We start from the raw sequence: 25,995 nt of genomic DNA, 5'->3' as shown, positions 1-25,995 counted from the left end.
GAACTTACTTTCCAAGGTCACAATATATTTCTTTCATTATGGTTGGTTCTGGAATGTCGGTAGTTATTTTCAGTGAATACCAAAACTCTAGACCCAAATCAGGCTGAAAAACAATGCTGGTAGAAAGAAAAATAAAAAAAATCTTGTCAGCAGATCTAGTTTGTATGCAAAATAAATTTGGCAGAGAAAATAAATCGCAAATAGGTGGTTCCAAATATAACATTTGACAATCATTCTGTGACACATTCTACTCTTGTTTTAGTTTTTTTTTTTTTTTCATTTTTGGTGAGAAAATCACTTCTTATTCAAGAAAAAGTATTATCATGAATATCTGTCTAATAAATGCCTGTTGAATCAATGTAAAATGCTTAAACATAGGTAAGTCGATTATCTTACAGTAGCTAGAACGAGTCCTGTGTTTGAACTGTGATTAAATCAGATGTAGTTGATTTTCACATGAAGACTATCAAGTGACATGCAGCTCTGGAAAGCTGCCTTTATCATCAGCATGTGCTCTCCTTTGGGGAGACAAAGAGCATGTGACAGTCTAAAAATAAAACTTGGCTGGTATTCCAGCTCTATCATCTTTTATCTGTACAGCCTTGAACAAGTCACCTAACTTGCTGAACTTTAATTTCACCATTTATAAAATGAGAACATTCATTCCTACCTCTTATGGTTACTCTGGGAATTTTAGGTGTGTATGTATGTAAAATATATGCTCTAGCAATGATAACAGAGAGAGCAGGCAGTAAGTATCAGACCAAAGTATGCCTTTTAAATGACAGTTTAGCTGACTAACTCCAAGATTCAGTCTGTGCTCACAAAGCCTCTACAGTCACACTGGGGAGAGGAGACGGGCCCACATTTCTAATGATAATCTAGCAAAATAGAGTCTTCTATATACATTATGACCTTAATTTACATGCTTTACATTATAAAAATGTTCATCCTTTACAATTTTACAAATATATTTATTTCTTCATTATTCATTAAAATAAGAATTATTCTAACTCTGAAAGAGTATATAAACTAGCAAAGACCTAGTAATGGAATGCATTGTACACACCAATAATAAGTTAAGTACAATCTTTAAAACTGTAACAATTGGAAGTTACTGTTGAAACAAAGAAATTTTACCATAAGGTGAGTTAATTATGAGTATAGAGGCTATGTGTTTCTGTGTGTGTGAAAACAGTGCAAAGAAAGTTTCTCCTAATTATGCCATAAGAACACTAGCCATTGCACTGTTAATATGTGTATGTTTGTGATTTGCATTTAATTGAGAATATAAGATATACACAAATTTTTATTAAGAATACTGAAAGTTTAACCCCTAGTCCTTATGGAATCATGTTCATTTGGCTCAATTTTTAAACCTAGAAAAATATGGTTAACAAAAAGTGAGTTGAAAGAGAGTATATACAGGGCAATTTAGGCATTATTAAACTTGATATTCCAATAAATAATATCTTTGCACTAAAGAAAACAATGGTCACTCTAAATTAGTATATTTTACCAATGAATGATATTAAACAAAATTAAAACTATGAGCAAGTGTAATCTGAATGATTATACTATGCAAATAAATAATTTGAAAGGTTAATTTCAAGGGATAAACAGTAAGTATAATGCCACATTCAAACCATACCTTTCTTCTATAAAGCCTGCACATGCTGGAGAATACTGTATGATACAGCTGACAGAATCTAGTGGAAATAGTTCAAGTTCATCGAGTCCACTAAAGGCAGCACTTGAGAATAGCACATCAAAGTGAATAATTTTCTCTTTTGGATTAAAGAGAGGTACTTCAATACAAAAACTCTCCTAGAATTACAAAAGAAATATGTAATTAGCTCTAACCTTCAGCATAGAGTCTTTGTCCTATGGAAAACCAAGAAATTTTTATACATTAGGCCATTGTTTTATTTTTTTCTCCTTAGTCCACTAATGAATGTACCTCACTCTCTTTTAATCTCTTATGTATTTTCTTTGCTTAGCCTTGGTAAATTATAAAATTATTGTTTTCAAAAACAAATAGTCGAAGAGATCCACCTAGCTAAATACTCAGGAAACTTCAAAATTGTAGATATTTAAAATATATTTTTCATCAGTACAATTATTATTATGAAGTCTGTATGTCAATGTTTCCTCTAGCTGTGGTACCAGGCTTTAGCGTGCATAAGAATCATCTGTAGACGTTGCTGAAATATGGATTACTGGCCCTCTTCCTCAAAGATCCTGATTCAGTAGATCTGGGATGGGGCTAAAAAAGTCAAATTATGCTGATGACATGACTACCTTCCCATTTAGATCCCTTCCTTTTATCTAGTTTTTCTGGTTCTGGCTCCCAAGTGTGCCTGGAAGGCACACTTTACATTCCAAGACATTTCCTGATTCTCATTCTGATCCATTTTGGCTAATGACATATCTTTGTCTAAAAATTTTATCTAAGTGTAGTTGATTTACAATGCTGTGTTAATTTTTGCTATATGGCAAAGTGAGTCAGTTATACATATATTCTTCTTCATATTCTTTTCCATATAGTTTAACACACGATATTGAATATAGTTCCCTGTGCTATACAGTAGGACTTCGTTGTTTATCCATCCTATATATAATAGTTTGTACCTGCTAACCCCAGTTGCCAAGTCTCCCCTCCCCCCCACTTGGCAACCACAAGTCTGCTCTCTATGTAATGACTTTTATCTTACCCCATTACAGCTGTGATCTCCACTACAGTAAAAGCCATTAATCGAAGCAAATGTGTCAAAGGTGATTAAACAGGCAGGGCATATCTCAATGTTAACAAAAAGCCAATTGTCTATAATGATTTAACCTAATTAAATGGAGAATGTTGGACATTTTAGCCATAATTTAGAACTTGATAATGGCTGTTCTTTGGGACATGGAGCTATTTTGAAATTTATCAAATCACATTATAGGACCTGGTGGGGACAGATGGTGATGGGGAGAGAGTTATTCACACAACGTATCTTCAAGATAGACATTACTGCTTTGTCCATGGAACAGCATTTGCTTGATTGCCTCTGTATAAATAAATGAGTGGATAAATATTATATTTTAGGGGAATAGAAACAGCATTTAGTGTGGTAAACATAATCTGTTGAGGAAAGATGGAAATCAAGGATATATATATATATATATATATAAGTTTATAATTACTAAATGAGAGTAGATATCATTTACTACAAATCTGACTTAATCATAAATGCAGTGGAAAATGGTCATCTACAATAGTTTCTGGAGATATTAGAATCATGGATTCCTAAAATAAATGGCCATTAAACTCCTACAGTAAAATATCCATGCTCATAATTATAAACAAGGAAGAAATAAAGTATAACATGCAAAAAACTCAACAATGGCATTATGTCACAAATTATACTATTTCCTAGGCAACATGACTTGCTGGGAGAAATACCAATAACCTCAGATATGCAGATGACACCACCCTTATGGCAGAAAGTGAAGAAGAACTAAACCTCTTGATGAAAGTGAAAGAGAGTGAAAAAGTTGGCTTAAAGCTCAACATTCAGAAAACGAAGATCATGGCATCTGGTCCCATCACTTCATGGGAAATAGATGGGGAAACAGGGGAAACAGTGGAAACAGTGTCAGACTTTATTTTTGGGAGCTCCAAAATCACTGCAGATGGTGACTGCAGCCATGAAATTAAAAGATGTTTACTCCTTGGAAGGAAAGTTATGACCAACCTAGATAGCATATTGAAAAGCAGAGACATTACTTTGCCAACAAAGGTCCGTCTAGTCAAGGCTATGGTTTTTCCAGTGGTCATGTATGGATGTGAGAGTTGGACTGTGAAGAAAGCTGAGCACCAAAGAATTAATGCTTTTGAACTGTGGTGTTGGAGAAGACTCTTGAGAGTCCCTTGGACTGCAAGGAGATCCAACCAGTCCATTCTGAAGGAGATCAGTCCTACGTATTCTTTGGAAGGACTTATGCTAAAGTTGAAACTCCAGTACTTTGGCCACCTCATGAGAAGAGTTGACTCATTGGAAAAGACTCTGATGCTGGGAGGGATTGGGGTCAGAAGGAAAAGGGGACGACAGAGGATGAGATGGCTGGATGGTATCACCGACTCAATGGACGTGAGTTTGAGTAAACTCCGGGAGTTGGTGATGGACAGGGAAGCCTGGCATGCTGCGATTCATGGGGTTGCAAAGAGTCGGACACGACTGAGTGACTGAACTGAAATGAACTGAACTGAACTGAGGCAACCTGACATACTTGTAACACTGTTACAAAACACAGCCTCCTAGAATGTTCTGAGGGTCAAGAAAATCAACAACTAACCCAAAGTAATATGTCATAACAAATCCCAACCACCATATAACAGCCTAGATACTCTGCTTAGGTCTTTAGACAGAAAATTGAAATAAGGCATTTTGGACTAGATATTTATTCTGGTCTATCACTCAGATATTTTTCAGAGAAAGTGTCACTGTAAGACAATGATACAGCTTCTTCAAAGAAGTAAAAATGCTAAGATCTAACTCCATTTTATATTACTGTTGGCTCATATACACATGCCACTGGGAAAAAAAAGTTTCACAAAATAGTCCCTACTCTTACCACTTGTGACTTCCATGATGTATTCTTTCCTATCCTACTTTATCCTATCCTATCCTATTCATATCTACTTAAAATAACAATAATAATAATGCTCATTTAAACTGAGTCACATTTCAAGACCTGTACATTGAAAAACTCCAGTCTAAAGAGGAAAAAAATAGTCCTGGGATGTGTGATTGCTTTATGTCTTATCACATGTAAACTATGAACACAAAATAAAGCAAAATCAGTTTAAATCTACTGTTGTCTCATGCATCCAACCTAAATTTATATTTTAAAAAAATAAAATAAATCTACTGTTGTCTCTCTGAATTGCAAGTCATTTAACATAAACTTTGTGTTAGAAATCTGTTATGACATTCTACACAGTTGGTCAAACTTCTTAGGAAATGTGAAATGAAAGTCGCTTAGTTGTGTCCAACTTTTTGTGATCCTATGGACTATCAGTCCATGGAATTCTCCAGGTCAGAATAATGGAATGGGTAGCCTTTCCCTTCTCCAGGGGATCTTCCCAACTAGGGATAGAACCTGGGTCTCCAGCATTGTAGGCAGATTCTTTACCAGCTGTGCCACAATGGAAGGCCAAGAATATTGGAGTGGGTAGCCTATCCATTCTCCAGGGGATCCTCCCAACCCAGGAATTGAACTGGAGTCTCCTGCATTGCGGGCAGATTCTTTACCAACTGAGCTATGGATGGCAGTTAAGCGGCACCTCTGTCACAGTTCCCCTTCACACATTCATGGCAAGTATCACCACTTGAGCATTTCACTCTTATCCAGTAGGTCTGGATACCCCTTAAAATCCTTCACAGAGGAGCCTTGCAGAAAGCAATCACCAATTTCTTAGAGCCACCAGCACTGAGTAGCACTGCAATCTCTGGAGAACCCTACAACCAAACTCTTTGTTGTCTTGAAAACAGCCACAAACACAATAGAAAAAGATAGCTCATTATAGTAAAAAAAAAAAAAGAAGAAGACAACGGAAGTGTCCAATTAATTGTTATGTACTCCAAGTATGGTAAAATAGGTCAAATTTAACAATACTATAAAAAACTTTCCTAATCTTCATTATGGTTTGAATATTATTTTCTTCAAACTTTAAATAGATAAAGAGCCATAAATGATACATTTCATATATGGTATCATATAAATAATTTCTATTAAATATCCATCTGCCAAAATACTGTCAACAATAATCTGGAAGGTGAAAGACGAGAGTGAAAAGGCTGGTTTAAAATTCAACATTCAAAAAACTAAGATCATGGCATGTGGTCCCATCACTTCATGGCAAATAGATGAGGAAAAAGTGGAAACAGTATCAGATTTTATTTTCTTGGGCTTCAAAATCACTGTGGATGGTGACTGCAGCCATGAAATTCAAAGACACTTGCTCCTTAGGAGAAAAGCTATGATAAACCTAGACAGCATATTCAAAAGCAGAGACATCACTTTGCTGACAAAAGTCTGTCTAGTCAAAGCTATGGTTTTTCCAGTAGTCATGTACGGATGTGAGAGTTGGACCATAAAGAAGGTTGAACACTAAAGCCTTGAAGCTTTCAAATTGTGGTGCTGGGAAAGACTCTTGAGGGTCCCTTGAACATCAAGGAGATAAGACCAGTCAATCCTAAAGGGAAACAAACCTGAATATTCATTGGAAAGACTGATGCTGAAGATGAAGCTCTAATACTTTGGCCACCTGGTGTGAAGGGTCAACTCATTGGAAAAGACCCTGATGCTGGGAAAGACTGAGGGCAGGAGAAGAAAGGGGTGACAGGAGATGAGATGGTTAGATGGCATCACTGACTCAGTGGACATGGGTTTGAGCAGACTCTGGGAGATGGTGAAGGACAGGGAAGCCTGCCATGCTGCAGCTGGGTCACAAAGAGTCAGACCCAACTTAGTGACTGAACAACAACAAATTTCCCAACAACATTTCTTAAGATGCTTCTAATCACAAATCATCCCTTTACCATTTCTGTCCAAGCTCCAGCCTCATAAGCCTCTTTCCTGTTCTTGGAGTGCCTGAGCTCCTCCTTGGTAGGTCCCCTTCCACCAAGCTCATTCTGTCCCAAGGGCTTATACATTTGTTAATCTCTCTACCTGGTTGCACTGCTTCAGTCTTCATGCCATCCTCAATGAAACCCTGGGGTATTTTTGTTTGGAGAATTATCACTGTCTAAATTCATCTTGTCCATCTAAGTTCATCTTGTTCATTTATTGTCATGGTAATGGGTTCACCTGATGAACTAAACTTAGTGGAGTATAATCTGAAAACAGTTTCTCTCTCCCATCCTTTCCCGATCCCTGTTATTATCTTAGGATGGTCCCCAGTGCTGGAGAGTTTCATTGTTAGATATGTAAAGAAGTACAAAATCAATCAACACTTACATCTCATATCCAATGAATATTTTTCCTGATTTCTCTATCTGGCACCTCGTCCCTATTCCTGGAGCTTTCTGGTGATTTTTCACACTGCTTGTGAAGAAAAAGATACACATGATGTGTTCTTTTCAACTGCCTACTCTGACTTCCTCTCCTCCTGTAATCACTGTCCTAATATGACTCCATCAGGTCACAGCATATAGATGGGATGAGAGGTAAAAGAACAAATTAACTGATGCTGGTTGCGCTTCTCCAGTTGACTTTCTAGGTCCTTTTCTTTCACTGTTTCTAACATTACCACCATGTACACTCTTTTGGGTTCTTCTCACTCTAGCAGAATATACCTTGAATCTTTTAAAACAGCCCAAGCCTAATCTCCTTCCACAGAGGAACATCCATTTAGACGCACAAGGTCTTAGCATGTATCAGTGGAAATGTAGCTGCTTTCACTCTAGCCATTTTCCCTTTATATATGGTCCAATCGGTGGACAGGAACTCACCAAAATCCAATGGGCATTAAACTGTCAGTTTCCGCTCCTTAAAGAAAACACTCCCACTCCCTTTGTGTTCTGGCCATGGCATACAAAGTCTAGAATGTGGGCTATAGGCTAAATATTTCTCATCTACTTAGACATGGCAGAAATATCATTTCTCCAGCAAAATTCTGTGCTGGAGAGTATAAAGTATTAAGTGCTGTACTTCATAGTATAAAGATATCACTGGGAGTGGCTGTCCAACCAGAGGTAGCACTTCCTAGATCCTCTTGTACCCAGGCATAGCTGTATAACTAGTTCACTCCGATAGTATGTGAGTGGAAGTGATGCGTGTGACTTCAGTGCCACTAGTGGAAATTCCCTCCTCTCTTTTCTCTTTCTCCACCTATATACAGAAATCTTTGAGTCCCTAAAGGATGATCAACTTGCCATATGGGGGAAACCTGACTCTGACTCTTGGGATCTCAACATGGAGGATGCTAGACACTGACCAGCAGCAAAAGCACCAGACTGTCAAAATTATTAAAAACTTTGCTTGTATTAAACCACTGAAATTATAGAATTTGTTATATCAGCTAGAGATGCCCTCATATACATACATTTAGTGAGTAATAAATGGCACAGCAAAATTGTTTATAGCATGGAAAAGTATCTATAATTTTCAGGTTTGTATTTCACTTGAAAATCTAAGACAACAGAAAAATTTCACATAGACTATCCCATTTCAATTCTATTTTGTTTCCTATCTAACTCCACTAACATGTTAGTGCCATGTAAACAGGGACTTTGTTTGTATTGTTCATTACTTTTCCTAGGATCACAGAAAAAGAGATCAGATTTGTGTTTACCAGAGTCAGAAAGTAGTGGGAAGGGAAATTGGATGGAGGTGGTCAAAAGGTTCAAACTTCCAGTTTTAAGACAAATAAGCATTAGGGTTGTAATGTACTACCTGACAAAGATAATTAACACTACTGTACATTATATATAAAAACCATTAAAGAAAGTACATCCTAAGAGTTCTCAGCACAGGGGGAAAAAAGCTTTCTTTTTCTTTTATAGCTATATAAGATGATAAATTTTCACTATGCATGTAAGTTAAACCAATATGTATTAATACTACACCTTAAATGTATCAGTGCTGTGTGTCAATTATATCTCAGCAAAACTAGAAGAAAAAAAATTCAAAAAGAAAGAAATCCAAAATACTTTATACAAAAGAGAATGGACTACTAACAACCAATTTTTGTTTATTGAAAATATAACCTGATTTTTGTAACTTGCTATAAGAAGTAACCAAATTTATGTGCCTTAAGGCTGTAAATATTTCTTACAAAAACCCTATTTAAAGAAATTCTAACCATTCACTCATCTCTAAGGAAGGTGTTAAGATTGGCTTGAATGTAACAAAAGATGAAATGCAAATGGAAGATCAAAGGCAGCTGAGTGTCTTGAAAACTGCATTGCCACAACTGATGATCTAAGGATTAAGTAAAGTATTTCTCAAAAGTTTAGCAAAAACAGCAAATGCAGTAAAAAAATGTTAGGAAACTCTATAGGCATGGATAGTCATTTTAGTATACTTTGAAAGTATTCAGAAAGCATGTTCTTCAAGAAGTTCACAAAGGTTTGTTTGATGGGATTATTTAAAAGAATTCATATGGTCTCTGCTGACTAAATCTTCATGTTCAAAAGTTATACAGCTAGCAAGTTTTTACCTTAGGGGCTTTCCTGGTGGCTCAGAGGTAAAGAATCTGCCTGTAAATGCAGGAGATGCGGGTTCAGTCCCTGGGTAGGGAAGATCCCCTGGTGAAGGAAATGGCAACCCACTCCAGTATTCTTGCCTGGTAAATCCCATGGACAGAGAAGTCTGGCAGGCTACAGTCCACGGGGTCACAATAGAGTCGGACACGACTTAGTGACTAAACAACAACAACAAATTACTATTATTAGAAAGGAGAGAAAACTTAGTAACTTGGCCACATCACTGTCATTGATAGCCTATTTGGGTAGAGTTACTTGAAAGTGACTCCCCTCCTTCACCAACTTCAGCTGAAAGTGAACATTTAATGAGGACAGCACATCTACCTATAGGGGCAAAGAGAACACTCTAGCACATCAAATACTTTTCCCCAAAGCTTTTGCAAGTGATACTTGGTGAGTTTCAATAGTCTAACTATTTGTTTTCTATGCCTCCATGGAGATTTACCCAGAGATCAGGTGAACAAATAACTGATTTATAGACCAAGTATTTTATGTATTTTCTTATTTTCTATGTTAGAGCAAAAGTTGAAGATCCTAAATAATCATTTTATAAAGAAATTCATCTGCATATTTCAAATAACCATTATTTATCAAAAGCTTAAATACTTGATTTAAATAAATCTTTCTATAAGCATTTAAGTTGCATTTTAGTCAATCTAAAATAAAATTGATATTATTTGAATAGTTTATCCCAATATGCTCATTTAATATGACTATTTTTTAGGAATAGCAATTTAGGTATACAACAAAAGCTCCAACTGTTTACAAAAAGGAAGACTCTATGAGCAGTTAATGGGCTCTTACCAGAGCAACACATTTCATGTCAATAATCTCTAAGGGCGGTCCAGGAGCACTATGGATCTCAAGGTGATACCAGATTCGTAAATTGTTAATAGCGTTACCTGAAAAAAAGAAAAAAAAACATGGCACATTTTAATATGTGCATTTTAGAACATCATATTTTACATAAATTTTGAGAAACATAAATAGATACCATTTTCAAATTCTTTCTGATGGACTCACTTGTCAAGAGCTGAGGGGAAGGTGAAAAGTCGATTTCAACACAGTTTGTGAGCAGTAAGAGAAGCCCCAGGCTGCATGGCCATGAGAATGAGCTGTGAAAGCTTCCTGCCTCATGTGTGTGCCTGTAAACTCACTAAGTTCTTCACAAAAATAAGAATATTTTACTTTTAAGGGTTAATATTTCAAAAGAAATAACTAACCCTTTGCCCCCTAATTCCCAAAGCATTCACATAATATACATAGACATATCTAAATATGGTATTATAATAGACAAAGGTACATTTCTAGTATCATACAAATCTAGCATAAGGGAAAAAAATGAGGAAGAATTCATGAAATGTCTCCTTTCTTGGGAGTGTTAAACAGGATCCTAGCAATTTAGCTCAAAGAAAGCTGAAATGGGGTATGGATGGTTTTTAAAAAATTAACAAAAGAGAGGAGGAGGAAGAGAAGGGGGAAAAGAAAGGGGAGGGGAAGTAGTCGGGGAGGGGAAAAGGAAAAAGAAGAACTAGAAGAAGAAAGAAATAACAGGCCCAAGGTGGAGCCACTTGCCTCCGGGAGAGTAAACTAAGACTTAATTACAGGTTCAACCTCTCCCAGGAATGGATTTTTTACAATTTTCTGGTCAGCACTAGTGAGCCAGCCAGGCTCGTCTGTCCACCGGGATTCTCCAGGCCAGAATACTGGAGTGGGTTGCATGCCCTCCTCCAGGGGATCTTCCCAACCCAGGGATCAAACCCAGGTCTCCCACACTGCTGGTGGTTTCCTTACCATCTGAGCTACCAGGGAAGCACACTAGCAAGGCAATCTTGCCTGAAACAATCCTTTCATTTCTTCTGCTAATAACTCCCCTGGTCCATCCCCTCCCCCTTCACATTTCTATAAAACTTGAGAGCAGCTTTCTATTTGCTACATGGATGTCATCTGATTAATTAATAAGTAAATAAAACCAATCATATCCTCAAATTTACTCCACTGAAATTCCCCCCCCCCCCCGCCCCGCTGGATCATTGAAAAAAACAAGAGAGTTCCAGAAAATATATATTCCTCCTTTATTAACTATGTCAAAGCCTTTGACTGTGGATCACAATAAACTGTCGAAAATACCAGACCACCTGACCTGCCTCTTGAGAAACCTGTATGCAGGTCAGGAAGCAACAGTTAGAACTGGACATGGAACAACAGACTGGTTCCAAATAGGAAAAGGGGTATGTCAAGGCTGTATATTGTCACCCTGCTTATTTAACTTATATGCACAGTACATCATGAGAAACGCTGGGCTGGAGGAAGCACAAGCTGGAATCAAGATTGCCGGGAGAAATATTAATAACCTCAGATATGCAGATGACACCACCCTTATTGCAGAAAGTGAAGAGGAATTAAAAAGCCTCTTGATGAAAGTGAAAGAGGAGAGTGAAAAAGTTGGCTTAAAGCTCAACATTCAAAAAACGAAGATCACGGCATCTGGTCCCATCACTTCATGGGAAGTAGATGGGGAAAGAGTGTCAGACTGTTTTTTGGGGGGGCTCCAAAATCACTACAGATGGTGCTTGCAGCCATGAAATTAAAAGACGCTTACTCCTTGGAAGGAAAGTTATGACCAATCTAGATAGCATATTGAAAAGCAGAGACATTACTTTGCCAACAAAGGTCCATCTAGTCAAGGCTATGGTTTTTCCAGTGGTCATGTATGGATGTGAGAGTTGGACTGTGAAGAAAGCTGAGCGCCGAAGAATTGATGCGTTTGAACTGTGGTGTTGGAGAAGACTCTATTCTAAAGGAGATCAGTCCTGGGTGTTCTTTGGAAGGAATGATGCTAAAGCTGAAACTCCAGTGCTTTGGCCACCTCATGTAAAGAGTTGACTCATTGGAAAAGACTCTGATGCTGGGAGGGATTGAGGGCAGGAGGAGAAGGGGACGACAGAGGATGAGACGGCTGGATGGCATCCCTGACTCGATGGACATGAATTGAGTAAACTCCGGGAGTTGGTGATGGAAAGGAGGCCTGGCATGCTGCAATTCATGGAGTCGCAGAGTCGGACATGACTGAGCAACTAAACTGAACTGAACTGGTGAGAGAGTAATGGTTACATCTGGGTTCCCTATATATATTAATATAGATCTTTCTGCTGCCAGTGATGTCCAAAGTCACACCTCCAAATCCTGAAACCAAAAACCCTGGTCCGCCACAAGAGCCCTGTGTAGCAGGGTTGGTACTGGCATCAAACCCAGGTTCTTTCTATTAGTTCTCAACTGTTCAGCTTCTCACTTTGATATTCTTTATGCTTCAATGCTGAGCTAGATTACAGTTTAAGATAACCTCCAGTTTCAGTTAACTGTTTAACTATCATTGTCAAGTTGTAAATATTCCAAGAACTGCAATGTTTGATTAACTTAGGTAAATCACTAAGCCTCTTTGGGTTTCAATTTCCTCATCTATGAAATAAGGGGCCAAGATTTGTGCAGTTCTCAGTCTCTTTCTTCTGAAAAACTGTTCCATTTTGCACTGCATTGCAATGCATTGTACTGTATTATATTGAATGTATTGAACAGTATTGCATGGCTGAAATAAATGGCTCAGTAAATCCAAAATCTGCAGGTTAGGCCAGCTGACTGTTGACCCAAGGAAGAGTTGGAGTTCAAGTCCAAAGGTAGAATTCCTTTTTTACTCTGCGGAAGTCAGTCTTTGTGCTATGAAGACCTTCAAATGGTTAGGTAAGACACACCCACATTATGGAGGGAAATCTTTTTTAAAAGTATAAAGATGTAAATAAAATTCTCATCCAAAATCATCATTATACAAACATCCAGAATACTGTTAAACCTAATATCTGGGCACCACGACCCAGCCAAGTTGACACATACAATTAACTATCATGGGGATGAGAACACCTATTTGTAATTACTTTGACTATCATATAAGGTAGTACTGTGATGAAGCTACCTTAACTTCTACAGAGCTAAAAACATACAATGAATATGAATTTGTTAGTGACAATGAGATTAGGGGTAATTTATTAATGAACTGAACAACAAAAATAATAATTATTAAACATTGTTTACAGGCTTTAAACCAGAGAAGGCAATGGCACCCCACTCCAGTACTCCTGCCTGGGAAATCCCATGGGCAGAGAAGCCTGGTAGGCTGCAGTCCATGGGGTCGCGAAGAGTCGGACACAACTGATCGACTTCCCTTTCACTTTTCACTTTCATGCATTGGAGAAGGAAATGGCAACCCACTCCAGTGTTCTTGCCTGGAGAATCCCAGGGACGGGGAAGCCTGGTGGGCTACCGTCTATGGGGTTGCACAGAGTCGGACACGACTGAAGTGACTTAGCAGCAGCAGTAGCACAGGCTTTAAACATATTAAAATGTTTCTAATTATAAAATTAATAGCATTCACTATAGCAATTTAAGAAATTACTGAAAAACTTTAGAAAATAAAAATTATTCATAATCCCATGACCAAGAGTATTTATTTTTTATATAAAATTTCAAGTTTAATATATCAATAAAGACATACGTAGGCATATATACACATTATATATAATTGATAAATCCATACATGTGTGTACCTTTGTATATACACATTTGATAGCATTCAGAGAATACTCACTATTAAATTTAAGTTTAATACTAGTCATTAGGGAAATGCAAATTAAAACTACAATGAGCTATCACACCTGTTAGAATGACCATAATCAGAGACAAGAGATAACAAATGCTTTTGTGGATGTGGGGAAAAGGGAACATTTTTGCACTGCTGATGGGATTATAAATTGGTATAGCCACTATGCAAAATAGGAGAGAGGATCCTCATAAGATTAAAAACAGAATTGCCATATGATCCAGCAATCTCACTTCTGGGAATATATCCAAAGAAAATGAAAATATGAACTTAAAAAGGTATCTGCACCTTCATATTCACAGCAATATTATTCATAATAGCCAACACATGGAACCAACCGAAGTATCATTGATGAATGAATGGATAAAGAAGTTGTAATACTGAAACCATACTTACAGAAAAGTAGTCAATCTAATCACACTAGGACCACAGCCTTGTCTAACTCAATGAAACCAAGCCATGCCTGCGGGGCAACCTAAGACGGGTGGGTCATGGTGGAGAGGTCTGACAGAGCATGGTCCACTGGAGAAGGGAATGGCAAGCCACTTCAGTATTCTTGCCTTGAGAACACCATGAACAGTATGAAAAGGCAAAATGATAGGATACCAAAAGAGGAACTCCGCAGGTCATTAGGTGCCCAATATGCTACTGGAGATCAGTGGAAAAATAACTCCAGAAAGAATGAAGGGATGGAGCCAAAGCAAAAACAATACCCAGTTCTGGATGTGACTGGTGATAGAAGCAAGGTCTGATGCTGTAAAGAGCAATATTGCATAGGAACCTGGAATGTCAGGTCCATGAGTCAAGGCAAATTGGAAGTGGTCAAACAGGAGATGGCAAGGGTGAACGTTGACATTCTAGGAATCAGCAAACTAAAATGGACTGGAATGGGTGAATTTAACTCAGATGACCATTATATCTACTACTGCGGGCAGGAATCCCTTAGAAGAAATGGAGTAGCCATCATGGTCAACAAAAGAGTTCGAAATGCAATACTTGGATGCAATCTCAAAAACGACAGAATGATCTCTGTTCGCCTCCAAGGCAAACCATTCAGTATCACAGTTATCCAAGTCTATGCCCCAACCAGTAACGCTGAAGAAGCTGAAGTTGAACGGTTTTATGAAGACCTACAAGACCTTTTAGAACTAACACCCAAGAAAGATGTCCTTTTCATTATAGGGGACTGGAATGCAAAAGTAGAAAGTCAAGAAACACCTGGAGTAACAGGCAAATTTGGCCTTGGAATGCAGAATGAAGCAGGGCAAAGACTAATAGAGCTTTGCCAAGAAAATGCACTGGTATTAGCAAACACCCTCTTCCAACAACACAAGAGAATACTCTACACATGGACATCACCAGATGGTCAACACCGAAATCAGACTAATTATATTTTATGTAGCCAAAGATGGAGATGCTCTATACAGTCAGCAAAAACAAGACCAGGAGCTGACTGTGGCTCAGATCATGATCTCCTTATTACCAAATTCAGACTTAAATTGAAGAAAGTAGGGAAAACCGCTAGACCATTCAGGTATGACCTAAATCAAATCCCTTATGATTATACAGTGGAAGTGAGAAATAGATTTAAGGGCCTAGATCTGATAGATAGAGTGCCTGATGAACTATGGAATGAGGTTCGTGACATTGTACAGGAGACAGGGATCAAGACCATCCCCATGGAAAAGAAATGCAAAAAAGCAAAATGGCTGTCTGGGGAGGCCTTACAAATAGCTGTGAAAAGAAGAGAGGCAAAAAGCAAAGGAGAAAAGGAAAGATATAAGCATCTGAATGCAGAGTTCCAAAGATAGCAAGAAGAGATAAAAAAGCCTTCTTCAGCAATCAATGCAAAGAAATAGAGGAAAACAATAGAATGGGAAAGACTGGAGATCTCTTCAAGAAAATTAGAGATACCAAGGCAACATTTCATGCAAAGATGGTCTCAATAACGGACAGAAATGGTATGGACCTAACAGAACCAGAAGATATTAAGAAGAGGTGGCAAGAATACACGGAAGAACTGTACAAAAAAGATCTTCACGACCCAGATAATCATGATGATGTGATTACTAATCTAAAGCCAGACATCTTGTAAAGTGAAGTCAAGTGGGCCTTAGAAAGCATCACTACGAACAAAGCTAGTGGAGGTGATGGAATTCCAGTTGAGCTGTTTCAAATCCTAAAAGATGGTGCTGTGAAAGTGCTGAACTCAATATGCCAGCAAATTTGGAAAACTCAGCAGTGGCTACAGGACTGGAAAAGGTCCATTTTCATTCCAATTCCAAAGAAAGACAATGCCAAAGAATGCTCAAACTACCACACAATTGCACTCATCTCACATGCTGGTAAAGTAATGCTCAAAATTCTCCAAGCCAGGCTTCAGCAATATGTGAACTGTGAACTCCCTGATGTTCAAGCTGGTTTTAGAAAAGGCAGAGGAACCAGAGATCAAATTGCCAACATCCGCTGGATCATGGAAAAAGCAAGAGAGTTCCAGAAAAACATCTATTTCTGCTTTATTGACTATGCCAAAGCCTTTGACTCTGTGGATCACAATAAACTGTGGAAAATTCTGAAAGAGATGGGCCACCAGACCACCTAACCTGCCTCTTGAGAAATCTGTATGCAGGTCAAGAAGCAACAGTTAGAACTGGATATGAAACAACAGACTGGTTCCAAATAGGAAAAGGAGTACATCAAGGCTGTATATTGTCACCCTGCTTATTTAACTTATATGCAGAGTACATCATGAGAAACGCTGGACTGGAAGAAACACAAGCTGGAATCAAGATTGCCAGGAGAAATATCAATAACCTCAGATATGCAGATGACACCACCCTTATGACAAAAAGTGAAGAGGAGCTAAAAAGCCTCTTGATGAAAGTGAAAGAGGAGAGTGAAAAAGTTGGCTTAAAGCTCAACATTCAAAAAACGAAGATCATGGCATCTGGTCCCATCACTTCATGGGAAATAGATGGGAAAACAGTGGAAACAGTGTCAGACTTTATTTTGGGGGGCTCCAAAATCACTGCAGATGGTGATTGCAGCCATGAAATTAAATGACGCTTACTCCTTGGAAGAAAAGTTATGACCAACCTAGAGAGCATATTCACAAGCAGAGACATTACTTTGCCGACTAAGGTCCGTCTAGTCAAGGCTATGGTTTTTCCTGTGGTCACGTGTGGATGTGAGAGTTGGACTGTGAAGAAGGCTGAGCACCGAAGAATTGATGCTTTTGAACTGTGGTGTTGGAGAAGACTCTTGAGAGTCCCTTGGACTGCAAGGAGATCCAACCAGTCCATTCTGAAGGAGATCAACCCTGGGATTTCTTTGGAAGGAATGATGCTGAAGCTGAAACTCCAGTACTTCGGCCACCTCATGTGAAGAGTTGACATTGGAAAAGACTCTGATACTGGGAGGGATTGGGGGCAGGAGGAGAAGGGGAGACAGAGGATGAGATGGCTGGATGGCATCACGGACTCGATAGATGTGAGTCTGAGTGAACTCCAGGAGATGGTGATGGATAGGGAGGCCTGGCGTGCTGTGATTCATGGGGTTGCAAAGAGTCGGACACGACTGAGCGACTGAACTGAACTACTGAACTGAATATATATGTTCAGTGGAATCTTACTCAGCCATAAAGAACATGGAAACCCTACCATTTGTGACAACATGGACAGACTATGAAGGCGTTATGATAAGTGAAATAAGTCAGGCAAAGAAGAAAAAATATTCATGATTTCAATTATATGTGTAGTCTAAAATAAACAACCAAAACAATAACAAAAAACCCAAAGTCATAGAAAAAGAAATCAAACTTGTGATTACCAGAGGAAGAAGACAAAAATAGGAAGAAATGAAGGATGGTGGTCAAAAGATATAAACTTGCAGTTACAAAATAATTAAGTACTAGGGAGGTAATGTACAGCATGATGACTACAGTTAACAATGCTGTATGATATACAGAAAAGCTAAGAGAGTAAATTCTAAGAGCTTTCTTCGAAAGGAGAAAATTGTTTTTCCTTTTATCTTTCTTTTCTTTTTATTGTATCTATATGAGAAGATAGATGTTAGCTGAACATACTGTGGTAATCATTTCACAATACGTGTAAATCAAACCATCAAGCTGTATGGCCTTAAACTTATACAGTGATGTATGACAATTATTTTTCAACAAAAATGGGAAAAAATTATATGCTGATAATATCTATTCAAAAACACTTTAAATCAAATTTAAAATTTAAGTTTTAATTATTTAACATAATAAATCATATGGGAAACATTCTTATATTAAAATATCTGTGTATATCATTGATTATTTTATTTTAAAAATCTAAGCTGTGTGATGACAGGTTGCAAAACAGATGAAGAACCAGGAAAAAATATATGTACAGTTATCCCCAATTCTTCAGACAGGCCTTTCCATATTCCTACTGAAACAGAATTAACCTTTCCATCCCTTGTAATAACTTTGGTCTTTTTCTTACTGATTGCTCAGCAGTACATTTCTTTTCAGTTAGAGAAGTTTCAGTTATGCAAAATGAGTAAGTTCTGGAGACATAATGTACAACAAGGTAATTATAGTTAACAGGGTAGAGTGTATACTCTAAATTTGCTAGAAAGTAGATTGTGTGTGTGTGTGTGTGTGTGTGTGTGTGTGTGTGTGTACAGGCTTATTAACTGTGACACATGTACTACTTTGGTGGGGGATGTTAATGATGGGGGAGACAGGATGTATATGGGAAAACTCTGAATCTTCTTCAGTTTTGCTGTGAACCTAAAATTTATCTAAATATTAGATATTTTTAAAATATGCCACTCAGATTTGATAGGTCATTATACTGAATATAGATCACTTTAAATTGTATGCATATTTTGACAGTATTCACGTAGAAGGTAGATTTTATCTTTACCTTCTTCTGCAAAAAAGTGGTAACTATGTGAGATGATAAATATGTTCATTAGGTTGATTCTGGTGATTATTTCACAATGTATATGTAAATCAAATCAATTTGTCCACTTTAAATATGTACAATTTTTAATAGCCAGCTGTACTTCAGTAAAGCTGGGACAAAGAAGAAACGAAACCAATTATAAGAATTTTTTAGGTTTCCAAATAGGGAAATATGAAAAATAATGGTAATATCCAGTTTTAATGAGGGTCAGGTTGAAAGAGACAATCTTATACATTATAATGGAAATTTGAATTGATAAAAATTGGAAGAGTGCTTTAACATGTTTAAAATGTTTAAGAATTGCTTTTCCCTTTGATCCAATGATTTCATTTTAAGATATTTTTTGGAATAAAATAATTGATGATATGTACAAATACTTTAATATAAGAATGTTTCTTATATAATTTATGTTGAATAATTGAAACTTAATTTAAAAAATTTTAAATAGCCCATACAGTCACAAGTAAATGTAATTTCCTAACATGACTCCCCCAGGATCCCCCACAATAGACTTTGATAAACTCTCCCTTGGGCATCTCTTAGATAGGACCCCCAAGATACAAACAAGATACAAGAAAACCTTGTTATATTTTGGAATCAATTCTCACTTCCTATCTGCTCTCTTCTTGCCTGGAGAATTCCTTGGACAGAAGAGCCTGGTGTGCTGCAGGCCATGGGATCACAAAGAGTCAGACACAACTGAGTGACTAACACTATCTACTCTCTCAAGAGAAGCATCTAATGCTAGTCTCTGAAATGTTTTCCATCTTTAGGGGTATTTCTCTATTCCCATCACCACCCTAAAAAACACTGTTTTTTTCACTTCAAACCCAGTTACCTGTTGCAGTGGCCTAGCTATTCTCTTTCTAAACTGTTTTGAATAAGTGCCTGGATATCCCTTTTAATCCATGTATTCTGTGATGGTTAATTTTATATATCAACTAGGCTGGACTATGGTGTCCAGTTGTTTGATTACACACCAGTCTAAATGTTGGTAGGAAGATGCATGAACACTTTAATCGGTAGACTTTGAGTAAAGCACAATACTCTGTTTATGTGAATGTGCCAACTCCAACCAGTTGCAGGCCATAAAAGCAAAGACTGAAGTGATCTGAAAGAGAAGCAATTCTTAGCCAAGCCTGAAACATGGAAACCCTCTCAGAGCTTGTAGCCTGCCTGGTCTTTCCTGGGCAATTTGGACTCAAGACTGCAACAGCAACTTTTACTAATTTTCCACCCTGCTTCCCTGGTGGCTCAGTGGTAAAAAAAATTTGCTTACAGTGTAGGAGATGTAAGAGACATGGGTTCAATCCCTGGGTCAGGAAGTTCCCCTGGAGGAGGGCATGGTCACCCATTGCAGTATTCTTTCCAGGAAAATCCCATGGACAGACGAGCCTGGCAGGCTATAGTCCATAGGGTCACAAAGAGTCAGACATGACTAAAGCAACTTAGCATGCAAGGATGTGCTTGCCCTATAGATTTTGGACTTGCCAGTCTCCCTAGTTATATTAGCCAATTCCTTAAAATGTCTCTTTCTATAAAGATATAGATTATTATATTTAACTATACTATATTGGATTGTATGTTGCATTATATTATATTAGTGTCTCTTTCTTTGAAGAATCCTGATTAAACACAAACTCATTTAATAAAGATTTCTATCTTGGTATGCCTCTGGTTGAACTTTGCCCTTGTCGACCCACTTTTCTCTATTTCTCTCTTCTGTCCCTGCTACTCACCCATTAGAGAACTCATTCACCCACTCTCTCAGAAACCTGCCCTGTCTATTCCAACTCTCCATAAACCCATTTTCCTTCGAATTTCTACTGAAAAGATATGATGTTTAACAACATTCAAAGGAAGCTTTATAATATGGGAAGGGGAAACAATAGCATTTACTTTCTTTTGCATATGAGGCAGACTGCTATCATTTCCCATATTTAAAAAAGGAACACATTAAATTGTTAAAATAATATATTCATTAACATTTTATCAGAATTTGACTGGAATTTTGTGTTCAGTAACAGAAATATGTGTAAAGTTCTTCACTTATGAAAGAGTAGGCAGCCTTCAAGCTGAAGTATTATAATCTACTCATTTTAATGGTAGTACAAATCTAGAAATTAACAACATGTAGTTAATCCTGAAATAATACAATTCTTACAGATATATGAAATACACATTTGTATATGCATTTTGAGTGTAAAATAGCTACTGACTTACAAAAGAATGATGAGGGTTTATGAATGTTGATCATGAAACTCTCCATAATAATAAATTTACCTGCTTTTTCCTCATCAAACTTGTCAGATAGTTCTGATAAAGATTTCTTATAGGAGGGTATTTGATCTCTATCTTGATCTTCATCTGAGTCATTCTGAGAATCACCATCATGTTTGCTTTTAACAGAAAATGAAATTGTACCTATAACACACAGATGCAAGATGTCAGATTAACCAGGGTTTAGTTTTCAAAACTAACAATTAGACAGAACTTAATAGAAATTTCAAGGAAATAATTTAAATATCCATTAAAATTATAATTTTTAAACAGCTTTCTCATAGTAATTAAGAAAATGTAGTAAATAATAGAACTGCATCAGCCTTCAGAAAACATATTGGTCTTGAGTGAGTGTTCTTACATATTTTCTAGAGTCATTTGTAACACTCATTTATTATCTCATTAAAATGTTTATTTTGCTTAATACAATATCCTAAGCATGAACTTTCCTTTAAGCATTTCATATGCAAAGTACTAAATTTTGTTCAAAAACAATAGTGTCAAAAATTTGCACTCTACCTGAAAATTTTCTTATAATAAAATTGACTTATAAAAGACTGGTATTAACTTTAAAACTGAAGCTAATATAGAAGGAAGTAATTCACAAATGGACCCTCATATCTCAACACCAGCTTGCTATATTCATATTTTTTTATTCATCTTTAGAGGATGATTCAAATATTCTTTTCCCTTCAAAGTCCCACAATTCCATCTCCCTTCCTCATTCCTTGCTGATCATCTTCTTTCTATTTCACTAAGAAAATGGACACTTTCTGGAAAGAATTTCTTTACAATCCCACCACCACACTGACAAACCCTTCCAAAATGGAGACCTTATCCTCTGGCTTTCCTCTTGTAAGTATGACTGATACATTCCTATCTGGACAGCTCCTGGATATGTGCACTAGATTCCATCTACTCTGGTCCACCCCAGGATCTGGCTGCTGTAATTATCCCTACTCTCCTCTGTATCTTCAATTCTCCCTCTTTGAAACATTCTGTAATAACATCCAATTTCCAAAAAGCCTTCTCTCCATCTAATGTGTATGTGTGTGTGTAAATGTATGTACTTTTAAATATTTATTTTTATACACACTCCCTGGAGGAGGGCATGGCAACCCACTTCAGTATTCTTGCCTGGAGAATCCCATGGACAGAGGAGCCTGGCAGGCTACAGTACATGGGGTCTCAAAGAGTTGGACATGATTGAAGTGACTTAGCACACATGCATGTGTACATACACACACATACATACATACATACAAGTGCTAATATCATGTTAGGCTTAGCACTAGAATCTGGATGAAATGCACTATGTAAATCACAAAAATGATTCAAGGCATAAACACATTTTTCAAAGAAAAAAATCAAAGCAATATCTTGGCACTGCTCTAAGCAAGTATAGTTAAGTGTCTTCTTTCAAACTGGCAAACAATAAAATATTGTCATGGTATTTAAATCTTTAGAAAGAATTAAAGATAAAGCAAATAGGAGATAAAGCTATAATTCAATATTTAAAGCTGAAATAACATGTATCAAAATTAGAGATAATCCATAGGAATATAGATTCAAAAATTGTATGTCCCCCAAAGCAAGTCCAATAATTAAAAATAAAAAATGCTTTATACTTTCAGATTGGTAATTTTAAAAACTTTTGAAAATATTAATTATTGCTAAATGTTGAGTAACAACCCCTGTCTCAGATACTGGTTGGTAAGAATAAAAATTCGTACTACATATTTTGAGGGTAATTTTGCAACATTCACCAAACTGTTCTACATTCCCTTTGATATATAAGTTTAGTTTTTATCCTCTAAATAGCTTATATCTTAAATATTATCCCCATTGAAAAACTAGCAGAGTTATTTACAAAGATGCTGTTGCAATATTATCTGTAACTACAAAAAATAAGGAACTCAATTTCCATCTATGCATGACTAGTTACACGAATTAAGATAAACATTTATTTGGATTATTGTTCATCTAATCAAAAGAAAAAATCTATGAAATCTGAATTGAAAACACATCCATGATACTCTTAGTGAAAGCAGCCATTTACAGAGCTTCATGTCTCATATGACCTGCTATGTGGTAGGTCTGTGTGTATATATTTGTGTTTAAAAGGTATATAGGATATGAATTGGTATTTGGACAGATATTTATTTTCTCACAGATCTGGAGGCTACATGTTTGCCAGGTGCCGGCAGGGTTGGTTCCTTCTGGAGATTCTGAGTTGGATCTGTTCCATGTCCCTCTCCTAGTTTCTGCTGTTTACCAGCAATTCTTGGCATTCCTTGGTTTCTAGATGTATCATTCCAGTCTGCCTTCATCTTTGCATGGTGTTCTCTCCTGTACCTACTTGTGTCTATTTTCCTCTTCTTATAAGGACAACAGTCATATTGGGTCAGGGCTCACCCTAATTCAGCATGACTTCATTTTAATTTGATTATATCTGCAAAGACCCTATTCTAAATAGGATCACTTTAACAAGTATTGAGAGAGAGTCATTTCCTAGGCAGGTTGATAAGAAGTCTAGGGGTTCCCAAGGAGAGAGGGGTCTGGAATTCTCAAAGAGGAAGAAAGGACAAACTTTTTCCCTCTACATTCCTTAGGATTATATAACAATAATGTATCCTGCCTGAGGACAGTCTCTGGATTAAACCTTCTGGCTAATCCTGTTATCTTAAAATGTAAATTATGGGAGTAGGTCTGATGAGGTCTTTACAACCTCCAGACATTCTTTTGATTCACTGGAGAATATATAACTCCACTGCTAGCACTAGCAAGGGGGTACTCTTTCTTCCCCCTTCTGATGTCTATGTCAGAAGCTTTCTCTGTCTCCTTTATACTTTAATAAAACTTTATTACACAAAAGCTCTGAGCAATCAAGCCTCATCTCTGGCCCCGGATTAAATTCTTCTCCTCCAGAGGCTAATAATCCCGGTGTCTTTTCCTGGTTCAGCAACAACCTTTCATCATCTGCAGTTAAAACACTAGGTCTTTGGGCAAGCAGTTCTGACAGTACAGACAGAACATAGTACAGGGACATACTTCTGAATATAGACAAGCATGTCTTCTCGTACGAGTGTTCCCAGATCATGGCTAAGAGTAATTGGAGCTAAGTCACAGGGTCATTTCAGGACCTGCAGTTGAACCAAAGTTGGAGGGCCTGCCACAGGGGCACAGACAGGCATGTCTCCCAGATGGTCCCCAGGTAGGTAGAAGTGGTGGCTAAGAGGGACTGAAGCTGTGTCATGGACCACTTCGGGGTCCACACATGGGAGTGAATTCTGTGGGCCTGTTATACAGGGCAGGGGCAGGTATGACTCCTGCTAAATTCCTTGGCAGATAATTCTAATGGCAGGACCAAAGTCAAATGGAACTGTAACAACCCATAGGGGTGTTTTCTGGTCTGTAGCCATGATCACAGGTGGCAAGACTGTCATCTGAACATAAGCCTGCCTTTTCAAAATGGTCCTCCTTGGTTTTGGACTCCACCAGGGTTTTGTGGTCTCCTACCTGGATCCCATAATGGCACTTTTGTCCTTGGAAGGCTTTCAAATGATTGTGCTGAAGACGGATACAATTGGTGGATCTTCTACTCTGCCATCTTGCTGATATCATTCCTATCTAATTATTTTAAATTCCCTTGTTTTTAAATATCACAAAGGCACCTAAGTTACAAGTTAAACTTCATGTCATATTATAAACATGGCTTTCTTATTTTACATAGGAGCTTGATATATGCTCACAAACAGATTGTGGAAAGACAGGATATATAGTGGAAAGAACATCAGGCTTTTGATAGAATGTGGATTCAAATTCTTGACTCTACTACTGCAAATTTAGCTTTGAACATGTCACTTACCTCATTTGTAAAATGGTGCTAGTTGCTTTGGGAATTAAATGACTACATAGTTTATGCTTATGTAGGACTTACTATATGCCAGGCATTGTTCCAGGGATTTACAAAAGCTGGCAACTTTTTCCAAAACATACCTATGAAATAACTCCTATTACTATCCCCATTTTAAAGAAGTGAAACTGTGACACAAGAAAGTTCAGTAGCTTGCTTAAGGTCAATCAGCATTTAATAACACAGCTGGAATTTGAACATGAGCATTGTGATTTAAAGTCCACATTTTCTTAAATTAATAGATTGTATTTTTTTAAGAGTTTAACGTTTACAAAAAATGAGTGTAAAGTACAGAGAGTTCCCATATACCTCCCATAGTTTCCCCTATTATAAACATCCTGCATTAGATGGTACATTACTTATAGGTGATGAGCTGATAATAATATATAATTATTAACTAAAGTCCATAGCTGACATTCTGGTTCACTCTTTGTGTTGTACATCCTACGACTTTGACAAATGTATAATTTCATCTATCTGAAAGTGAAAGTGAAAGTCGCTCAGTCATGTCCAACTCTTTGCGATTCCATGGACTATACAATCCATGGAATTCTCCAGGCCAGAATAATGGAGTGCATAGCCTTTTCCTTCTCCAAGGGATCTAGCCAGACATTACAGGCCAATTCTTTACCAGCTGAACCACAAGGTAAGCCCTTCATCTATCTACCATTTTAGTATCAGAGAATAGTTTCATATCCCCCCCTCAAATACCCTGTATCCCACTCATTCATCCCTCCCCCACAAACTCTCCTTCCCAGAACTAGCAACCACTGGTCTTTTCAGCATGTTGTATAGATGGCCTTTTCAGATTGGCTTCTTTCACTAAGCAACATACATTTAAGCTTTGTCCAGTCTTTTTGTCATTTGTTTTTATTACTGAAAAATATCCAATTGTATGGATATACCACTATGTATCCATTCACCTGCTGTAGGACATCA

At 37.3% G+C, this 25,995-nt stretch overlaps 1 protein-coding gene across 1 annotated transcript in view; it reads right to left on the bottom strand.

The window, feature by feature from the left end:
* Nucleotides 1-25,995, bottom strand: part of CFAP47 (cilia and flagella associated protein 47) — a 507,991-nt gene that overhangs the window by 119,773 nt on the left and 362,223 nt on the right. Inside the window, exons 50-53 of the mRNA XM_042241764.2 lie at nucleotides 21,144-21,284; nucleotides 10,059-10,156; nucleotides 1,652-1,827; nucleotides 9-116 (exon numbers count right to left, since the gene is read on the bottom strand). Coding sequence (XP_042097698.1) covers nucleotides 9-116; nucleotides 1,652-1,827; nucleotides 10,059-10,156; nucleotides 21,144-21,284 — 523 coding nt within the window. The remainder of the gene's footprint in view (nucleotides 1-8; nucleotides 117-1,651; nucleotides 1,828-10,058; nucleotides 10,157-21,143; nucleotides 21,285-25,995) is intronic.

This window comes from Ovis aries, chromosome X (genome assembly GCF_016772045.2).
Source record: "Ovis aries strain OAR_USU_Benz2616 breed Rambouillet chromosome X, ARS-UI_Ramb_v3.0, whole genome shotgun sequence".
In the NCBI taxonomy this organism is placed as follows: Eukaryota; Metazoa; Chordata; class Mammalia; order Artiodactyla; family Bovidae; genus Ovis; species Ovis aries.
Note: the sequence above shows the minus strand (reverse complement) of the source record. Positions and strands in the feature narration are given on the sequence as shown.